The sequence below is a fragment of the Conger conger genome, chromosome 1, assembly GCF_963514075.1.
Source record: "Conger conger chromosome 1, fConCon1.1, whole genome shotgun sequence".
Taxonomy (NCBI): Eukaryota; Metazoa; Chordata; class Actinopteri; order Anguilliformes; family Congridae; genus Conger; species Conger conger.
The window spans coordinates 83,533,125-83,543,124 of record NC_083760.1 but is presented as its reverse complement, the minus strand read 5'-3'; the positions used below and the strand labels follow the sequence as shown (position 1 = coordinate 83,543,124).

Here is a 10,000-nt window from a genome sequence, read left to right as displayed (position 1 = left end):
TGTGTGAATGTTCGGTCGATCGTTCTGAAACTTTGCCGAGCTTAAGTGCTGCTCTGCGTGTGAAAGTTCGATCACATGAAAAATACGAGAACACAACAGCTGGCCAAACATCCATCCGCCGTCAGTCAGTTCCGCCGTGGCCAGTCGCCATGGTAACGTCAGACCAAAGACTACGGGTGTCAGGCGGATGTCATGCGCCACGGCTGCGGGACAGTGGGGACGATAGCCGACTGACGAAAACTGACACGGGGTAGCCATGGAAACCCAGAGACGAAAAAAAAACCCGAGGGGTTTGCAAAGGTGCTTCAGTCTGCTACTGGACAGGGCCCTTTGCAGTCAAACACAGCGCCCGGGCTGAGAAAACATGCTGTCATCTGATCTAATATGTAGATATAAAGGCTAGCGGAAAAAAGAGAGAAACGGTTGTCATTTCTGAGTGGTTAGAAAGCAGTTAGACGGGTTTCGCAAGGTGCGTAATGGTGAGGTGATGAGGTCTACGGCGGCCAACACTCACTGCAAACTTCTCATACAGCTGGTAGGTGAGGAGGGGGTTGGGCAGCTCCCGGAAGTACAGTTTGCACAGGGACCCCACACAGTGGATGTCCTGCATGTACAGGTCCTTGGTCAGGTCCGGAACATTCTCACTGTCAAACTCGTGCCTGTGGGGGGGGGGGGGGGGGCAGATGTGAGACAGAGGGTTCTGCTGACTTCCTCAATCTGGACTTCAAAGGACAGGCCAACATTATGTAAAGAGAGAACTGAGAGTGTTTTGTTTTTTTTTGTTGTTGTTTTTTTTTTTTTTTTTACTCTGAAACTTGCTTCCCTGACACATTGATACAGTTTCTTGTACAATCGTATACAGCTGTATCTTATTCAATTTGCAACCTCACAGTTCCAGTTTCCAATCCTCTACCCGTTAGACTACACCGGCACACAACCTTTTTGATAATTACAGCATAAAAATAAGTGATTCAACAAACACTCGACACACACACAAAAAGTCAACAAGACCCATCTACAGTGGATGTTCAGGATGTAAACTGGCAGGACGAGTTCATCGAGTTAAACAGCAAACGTTAGCGTCGTACCTATTTGAGGGTCAGGCTCCGTTTAATGCGAAACACTCAATTAAAGTGGCTAATTCATTAAAGTAAACAGGTGTGAGTCAGGACAGACATTAGATTGACGGAGACCATTAACCTCAATGAACTTAACTCAAAAACACAAGACCTTAAAACCAGACACGGCAAAAACCCGATTATGAACATGCGTGAATCTCGGGGTCTTGCTTTGTGTTCTCCGCCTCGAATGAGGAGTTGCCGCACGGCTGCAGATGATCATGTGATCAGGGGGACGGGGAAGGGGCCTGACCTGAGTTTTTGGATGTTGGAGGACACGCCAGAATGCCTGTAGATCCCGTCCACAATGCCAAACTTCTCGATGAACTCGGAGCAGCTCTTCAGAACCTGCGGGACTGTGGGCGAGGCACAGAGTCAGTCTCAGAACCGAAACCGCCCGGAACCGCTCCGACACCGAGCCGCAGTCACCTGCTTCTTTCTTTCTGAACTAGAGCTCTAGCGCACGTATTTAGAGGAGACTTTCTTTCTAGTTTCTTTCCCTAATTAGAGCTTCCTAATTATGCCATCTCTTAGAGTCGGATATTTCACCGTCTAAATTAGCATGAGCTAAAAAAACGAAATAGTCTGAATCCAATTTAGTCGCAGTGCACTGCAATTCTTTTTAATTTATAGTTTTTTCCTACAAGGCCTCAAAGTCTAACACCAAAAATGGAAACGCAATCCACATAAAGAATGGATGAGAAAAAAAAAAAAGAAAAAAAGAGAAAAAAGAGAAAAGTTTCACACAGAATTAACTTTTGCTTAAAAACGAAGAGAGAGAAGCGTTGAGGTGAGGTGAAAAAAACTGTGAGCGGTGTGAGCGAGGGGGACTCGAACCCTAAACCCCAGACAGGCCCCCGTGGGGCGCAGCTCCAGGTGAGACGCACCGTCGTGTCCGGAGTTGAGCAGGTGCTCGCCCAGGTCACAGCCGAACACGCGCTCCCTCAGGATGCCCCTCTGCTTCAGCTTCTGCTTGGATGGCCGCGACTTCATGAAGGTGCGCAGGAAGCCCATCAGCTTGCCATGCTTCTTGGACACTGGCAGGGGGCGACAGAGAGCCGGTGACTCCACGGGCGGGGAGAGGAGCGGGGCGTGGGGAAGCACTCCGGCTGCTACCTCCGCTACGCTCAGCACTGAGGGCTGCTGGGAGCGGCAGGCTACCATAGAGATTACACCGTGCCACTAGAGTGTCTGCGGGGCGGTGATCTACGACCGCAATCTATGTTCCGTTGCTTGTCATTATCTTGCAGGGGAATACCGACGGAAATCGATCACTTTCTGACCTTACCCCTTTCAAATTTGAAAATGTGTTTTTAATTCATGTTAACCAAGTTGAGGGAGGGTTAGAATGTGGTTTCATTAACCAGAATGACCAACAATTGAGGAGACAGCGGCCCTCAATGTAGACCCACATTGTACCCCCTACCCTACCTAAGCACAGATATCTTCAAAAAGAAATATGATCGCATCATCTAATCAATGGAAACCTTACAAAGAGGGTTATCCACAGTTTTGATACCGATACTTCCAATAAAAAGATCAATAAATACTTTAAATACAATCTCTAGCACTCCCACATATAGGCTCACATGTATATTAAAAAAAATGGATTCAAACCTAAAATGGTGAGGTCAGAAAGCGATTGATTTCTGACAGAGCGCCCCTGCTGTAACGTGTACATAAGGGTAAAAGCAACAGTGTCTCTCTTTCTCTGTTGTTTTCGTCCTCTAAAACCACCATTTCATGCTCTCTCTTTAGCTCGCACTCACATCGAGTCTCAGTGTGACTCAATAAACAAGATGTAACGTATAGCGTTTTACTACACTCAGTAATCCACTGAAACTTGCTGAGCTGCGACTGTGTTTACACAAGCATGCATGCTGACGGCTGTTGTTTGTGTGTTTACGTAATGGCGGCAGTTAAATGAAACTGGGGGCAGTGAGCTGGAAGCAGGAACCTCGGTACAGCAGTACTCAAAATATGGAAATAAAATAATAATAACAGCAATAATCGCCCATAAAGCAGGCAGCCACAAGTAAGTAAGAAAGCAACAAATCATCGGTAAGCATTAAGGGAATTAATTAAGGATTAGAGCAGGGGAAAATATCATAAATTAAACAAATCAATGGCAGCAGGACATAAATCGTCTCCTTGTAAAACACTGATGATGCGTCGTTCATTTATACAACAAGCACGTTCGCCCTGTCTCTATTTAGGTCCACCCCCCTATAGACTTAGGTCCACCCCCCTATAGACTTAGGTCCACCCCCCTATAGACTTAGGCCCACCCCCCTACAGACTTAGGTCCACCCCCTATAGACTTAGGCCCACCCCCCTACAGACTTAGGTCCACCCCCCTATAGACTTAGGTCCACCCCCCTACAGACTTAGGTCCACCCCCCTACAGACTTAGGTCCACCCCCCTACAGACTTAGGCCCACCCCCCGCCTTCCCCCCACCTCAGTCTCTCCAGCAGCTAGCCTCTGCCCAGACAGTCTGTGTTCTGGCAGTTGTATAAATGGCTGTAAATGAATTTACAGGCCCCAGGACTGCAGGGGTAAAATTAGGTGTTACAGGAGGGGGAAGGGATGGGAGGGGGGTGGGATAGTTGCTCATATTAATAATACATTAATGAATGTGAATCCATTTTAAGTTGTTACCAGCAAGTCTTAGGAACCAAGGCTGAAGAACTGAGAGAGAGAAAGACAAAAGAAACGCAAATCGAAAGCAAGCGCTTGCACATTAAACAAACTCTGGACAAGACACACTGTTTACATACCCTAGAGACGCATATTACAACATTTAAAATGGCATATTGCAATAAGAACACACGCCGGCAATGAAAACTGGATTTAAACACGCAACATCCTGCTTGCGTTGACTCCGGGCCAGGTGCCAGGACAACACGGGCCCATGCGCTACACTGGGTTGCGTTGCATTGCACCGCCCACCCCAGTGGAAAGCCACAGTACTCTTCTGGCCGTGTTCGTCTCAAGCTAACGTGCGTTCGCTGGGTTACATTACAAACGCATTGGGGTTAGCGCTACGCGCAGAGGTATTTCAGATAGGTCTGTGGGAGCAGCGCTGAAGTATTTATGGCGCGTGTGGTCGACTCATCCCCGCCCAGCCCCGTTAAGAGGGGGTTAGGGGTTGATGGTAGAATGTGCCAGAACACATCATGATGCACACGTCTTAAATTCCGTGACAGTCACACGTGTGCCATGACTCACGAGTGCACCAAGCAATCTTCTGCTGTAGGTGTACGCCAGGCAGGGCCCACGTCATTTCGCACGTCATGCTAAACCCCAATGTTAAACATCCATTCGGTTTTATTTCATTAACCCGGCTAAGTTTCATCATCGAAGGTCATCTGTCAGAGGGCAGATAACAAAGGACGCTGATGGGGTCTGAGTGTAAGTAGTCTAATTATATAGAATTGAATTTATATGAAAATGAGATATCCACCATTTGAAAAAGTAATGCCTACTCTTCAAATTATTCCTCACATAAAATCAAAACTCTTTGTGGTACTTTTGAAAATATATGAGCTACCCTTAGTCCTTTACTTGCAATATAATTTTTCAAAATTCAATCCTCTATTTTGGAGACATTGAGTAATGAGCCTCAGACGACATTCTTTCCCAAAATGGATATAACTCATTTTGGAACCAAAATTGAATACGTACAATTATATATAATTAAATAATTGCTGGATTTGGCATCACTTTTGAACACAGAACCTGCTGTGAAGGATAGAGGCTATAGACAGAACAGGTAGCAGAAAGAAGAGAAGGATGAAAACAAGTAGAAAGAGAGAGGGATGGAGAAAGAGGGAGATGGAGGAAGAGAGAGATGAGAGAAATGGAGAGAGGGATGAAGACATGCAGAAAAAGAGGGATAAAGAAAGAGGGAGATGGAGGAAGAGAGAGGGAGAGAAGAAGAGATGGCGAAAGAAAGGGATGAAGACATGCAGAAAGAGCGATGATACAGAAAGAGGGAGAGGGAGAAAGAGAGAGGAGCTGCCGTAGGTCAGGCAGGGACCAACACACAGGCAGAGGATCAGCAGCAGGACAGAGAATCAGCAGTAGCGCTAAGGATCAGCAGCAGGGCAGAGAATCAGCAGCAGGGCAAAGGATCAGCAGCAGCGCAGATGATCAGCAGCAGGGGGTGCAGGGCGCTGCTCTTACCTGAGGAAGGTGAGGGGGGTCCGGTCACAGTTACTGCACACGGTTTAGCACCGCCCGCAGGGTCTCCATCTAAACCAATCAGAACAGAGACAGAGAAGGGGGCGTCCAATCAGACATGAATCCTGTAGGAAGTGCCTTTCCCCACCCTGTGATTGGAGGCGGAAGGAGTGACAGGCAGAGGGGAAGGGGGGGGGATTCTCACCGAGCTTTGCAGAGGAATGAGACACTCGCTCATTTATGAGCTCCACGCACTCGCTGGGGAAGAACCCAACCTGGCAACCAGAGAGAGAGAGAGAGAGAGAGAGAGAGAGAGAGAGAGGGGGGGGGGAGAGAGAGAGAGAGAGACAAGCTGAGCACCCTCATAACAACAACAACAACAACAACAACTTCATCAACAATAACTGCACCAATATCAACAACATCCACAAAACAACATCAACAACAACAACAACAACAACAACCCCAAAACAACAATAGCAACAACAACCACCAAACAACATCACCAATAACAACCACAAAACAATAACAATCAACAGACTTTTGAATTAATATCCAAATGCTGGACAGTGGTGTGCAGTAAAAACAAAACAATCGAAAAAATAAAAAAATATAGGAGAGAACATGGAGAAAAAAAGCACAATTGAGGAGCGTTTTTAGGTCCAATTTCAATCGAGACAGAGGAGAGAGAAGAAAAGTCTATACATTTTCAAACCTGACCTACAAATGAAGGCAGGAGGGATGGAGCAGGAGAGACTGGCTCAGGGATGCTCAGAACGGGCCTGCCAAGCCGCGCTCGTGAAGAGGAAGTGGAAAAACGTGTGCTTTATTTTTAACTTAAAAGCGCTGGCCAGCCGCGCGCGAATCCAGGCCAAGCAGCACGGACGGGAGGAGGAGGAGGAAGACGGGGGGATGGGGGGGGAGGAGAGGAGGGGTTCAGGAAGCGCGCGCTCCCGCCTACCTGGAAGCCGTGCTTGCCTCTCCACCAGCTGGTGTCCTCCTTCGGTGGCATGTCGATCACCGACAGGATGTCTCCCACCTGAGAGGAGCACACGTTACGCACGCGTTACAGGCACGCTCATGTACACACATAACCCGAACACACCCGAGCACGGTCATACATACAACACACGCACATCCATATATAGTCTTAGACTCACACATGTCCAACGTGTGTGAGCACGTGACCACACGGAAGCATAAGGGCTTGCACACTCGCTCACACACTCGCTCACTTTTACATGCCTGCCTGCACACTTTATCAGCCCATGGTACAGAGGGAAGGTAACAGATGTGTAATCGCCGTGGTTACAGGGCACGGTCATTCACAAATGATGCCTAATGGGGACAGTCTTTACTGAGCGCAGTGCGATGCACACAAAGCAAACACAATGTCCTGAGCAGACTAACTAAAGCCTGGAAAGGCCGAATCGCGAGGAGCTGCATATAAAGACGCTCTCTGTGCAAGCCCAGTCCTGCCTGATCCAGCTCTACTGCTTCTGTACTGACCCACATAGGACCAGAACAAGAAGAGTTTCTCTTTTCACAGAGAGAGAGGGAGGGAGAGACAGAGAGAGAGAGAGGAGAGCAAGTGAAACTGAGACAAGGAGGACGAGATGGAGGGCGAGAAAGATAGTACGGAGAGAGGGAGAAGGGTGGACAGAGAGACAGAAAAAGGGAGAGAAAGAGGAGGAGAAGGGGGATAGAAACAGGGAAAGAGAGGCAGAGGGGATAGAGAGGGCAAAAGAGAGGGGGATAGAGAGAGAGGAAGGCAGAAGAGAGACAGAAGGAGGGAGAGAGAAGGAGAGCCAGAAGGAGGGAGGGAGGGGGAGAGAGGGAGAGACAGAAAAAGGGAGGGAGGGAGGGAGAGAGAGGGGGGTGGAGAGGGACGGAGGGAGAGAGACAGGAGGGAGTGAGAGACAGGGATGGAGAGACAGAATGATGGAGAGAGGGAGTGAGAGAGATGGGGATGGAGAGACAGAAGGAGGGAGAGAGGGAGGGAGGGAGAGGAAGAAGAGAGACAGAAGGAGAGAGGGAGGGAGAGGGGGATGGAGAGACAGAAGGAGGGAGAGGGATGGAGAGAGAGGGGGATGGAGAGACAGAAGGAGGGAGAGAGGGAGTGAGAGATAGGGATGGAGAGACAGAAGGAGGGAGAGAGGGAGAGGAAGAAGAGAGACAGAAGGAGGGAGAGAGGGAGAGGAAGAAGAGAGACAGAAGGAGGGAGAGAGGGAGAGGAAGAAGAGAGACAGAAGGAGGGAGGGAGGTGGTGAACGTGCAGAGCCGTGTGGGGCACGTCGCTGGCCCAGAAAGGGGCTGGGTATGTGGAGCAGCAGGGGACAGGAATAGACACGCAGGAGGAGAGAGACAGGCAGCAGGGCAAGGTGCAGAGAGAACGGGGGCAGACACGCGGAGAAAATGTGGATCGCACAAGTCCACATCTCCCGTCCCAAAAATGCAGATACACTAAAAGCAGGGCTTCTGTGACAGGATGCTTCACATGAAGATCGAGGGGAGGGGTCGGCGACCCTGCTCCCAGAGAGCCGAAGGGTGTGCTGGCTTTCCATGTCACTCAGCACTTCATTGATCAATGAAAGCAGTTGAACTTACCTCACCTTGGTTCTGCGTCTGAATCAGTTGCCGATTTTTAGGTGAAAACAGAAACCAGAGCACCCTGAATGATTCATCTATTTCACAGCGAAACCGCATTTTAAAAAGGACAAATTAAAAAAAATCACAAAAGAGGTGTTTTTGTTTGGGCTAATTCAGGAGCACTAAAGTTTGTATAGCTCAGTTCATGAGGCACCAGACGGTACAATCATATTGCAGCACGTTGCAGTAATCATGTGCTGAGCATCAATGTTAATATGCAACAAATGTAACATTTGCGATTCAGTTATATTTTTGTTTGACAGACAAGCAGTAGGCCACGACAGGAATAATGCAAAAACAGAACATATGCTGCTGTTTTAAACCGGCAAATCTGTAACACAACTCAGTACACTCAGGATATTTCTGAACTTCCTGAACTCAGTCTGACGGGTCATTTTGATGGGTCAACGCAAGCCATGCTGCATGGGGACTCTCCCAAAGTGCCTCTCTTCTTTTAAAAAAAAAAAGTTTTTGAAAGTGCCAACGTTGCTAAAATCATTTAACAGTGTGAAGTTCTCGCTGTGATTATCGTAGGCTCGCGTTAAAACTGGGCTATTAGTGTTGATCTCGTGTCGGTTTTGAACAGAGTGATGAGATCCGGGAAACATTACGTTCCTCGGCCAGCCGTCAGGTGACAAAACGTAGCCGAGGCATTGCTAAAAATGCCTCGCGAAAAACGGAACATAAGAAATAAAAAAAAGAGCCGTTTAGTCTCACTTTGAGCAGATATTTTCAAGAAGATTTAAAAAATGGCAAAATCACAATGGCATTATTGGTCAGGAAAAAAAAGGGCCATTGGATCATTTCCCCGGACGGTTGAGCTCCGTCAGGTCATCCAGGAGGGCGGGCGCGGCTCTCGTACCTCGATGGAGATCTCGTCGCTGGCCTGGGCCGTGTAGCGCTTGATCACGTGGGCGGCAGCGATGGCGGGGACGTTCAGAGACGCCTCCTCCTTCAGCAGGAAGCGGTTCCCACGGTTGTCAATCTGCCGAAAAAAACACGACCGCGACTCAACACCCTCCGATCCCACAGAACCGAGGTCTGACCCAGGGGTGCTGATGGCATCATGTCTCCCTCTCCCTCTCCCTCTCCCTCTCCCTCAAAACGCTTTATATTTCAGGCCTGAAACACAGACCGGTGAAAGCAGAGCCATTTCTGACAGACTAACCCACCACATTGGCATGATACGCACTCAATCACCGCTTCATTCTAAAATATAAACAAATATAAATGCATTTTAATTTTTTTACTTGTTGGTCTTCAGCTGCTGTAGCCCATCAACTTTTGGGTTTGATGTGCGGTGTGTTCAGAGATGCTCTTCTGCGTACCACTGTTGTAACACGTGGTTATTTCAGTTAGTCACCTGGCTGTCAGCTTTAGCCAGTCTTGCTATTCTCCTCTGACCGCTGTCATGAACAAGACGTTATCCACCCAAAGAACTACCGCTCACTGGATGTTTTTTAGCTTTTTGAACCATTCTCTGTAAACTGCTGTGCATGAAAATCAGATCAGAGATATTCAAAGCACAGTGTCTGGCATCAACAATCATTACAAGTCACTTAAATCCACTTCTGATACTGGGTCTTAACAACAACTGAACCTCTTGACCATGCGGGCATGCTGCCACAGGATTGGCCGATTAGACATTTGCATTAATGCGCCGGTGAACAGGCGTCTCACCTCCATCCAGGTGAGGACGGGCCCACAGTTGAGCTTGTTGTCCACGATCATGGAGAGGCGGCTCAGGTACTCAGACAGCAGAGGGGTGAAGATCTTCAGAAAAAAACCAAGTTCCTCACCAAGTTACTATGCGGCTACACACCTGCACAAAGTCACTAATCAGCTAGTTTCACGTGCATTCAGTAACAAACCAGCGACTCGCATGCATTCAGATGCTAACCTGTCTTAAGTTACTAACAAGCTACTCTCACCTGTACTGAGTTATTAACCAGCTATTCTCACCTGGACTGAGTTACTAACCAGCTACTCTCCCCATCACTGAGTTACTAACCAGCTACTCTCCCCATCACTGAGTTACTAACTGGCTAC

The 10,000-nt window shown here is 48.2% G+C and overlaps 2 protein-coding genes across 3 annotated transcripts in view; one reads left to right on the top strand and one right to left on the bottom strand.

Annotated features, from left to right (window-relative positions):
* Nucleotides 1–10,000, top strand: part of LOC133132825 (CD276 antigen-like) — a 137,311-nt gene that overhangs the window by 68,770 nt on the left and 58,541 nt on the right. The window lies entirely within an intron of this gene.
* arhgap33 (Rho GTPase activating protein 33) overlaps nucleotides 1–10,000 on the bottom strand; it is a 63,028-nt gene that overhangs the window by 19,829 nt on the left and 33,199 nt on the right. Inside the window, exons 8-16 of the mRNA XM_061262052.1 lie at nucleotides 9,632–9,724; nucleotides 8,814–8,936; nucleotides 6,264–6,341; nucleotides 5,508–5,577; nucleotides 5,306–5,374; nucleotides 3,779–3,808; nucleotides 2,006–2,155; nucleotides 1,372–1,474; nucleotides 515–659 (exon numbers count right to left, since the gene is read on the bottom strand). Of these exons, the coding sequence (XP_061118036.1) occupies nucleotides 515–659; nucleotides 1,372–1,474; nucleotides 2,006–2,155; nucleotides 3,779–3,808; nucleotides 5,306–5,374; nucleotides 5,508–5,577; nucleotides 6,264–6,341; nucleotides 8,814–8,936; nucleotides 9,632–9,724 (861 nt within the window). The remainder of the gene's footprint in view (nucleotides 1–514; nucleotides 660–1,371; nucleotides 1,475–2,005; nucleotides 2,156–3,778; nucleotides 3,809–5,305; nucleotides 5,375–5,507; nucleotides 5,578–6,263; nucleotides 6,342–8,813; nucleotides 8,937–9,631; nucleotides 9,725–10,000) is intronic.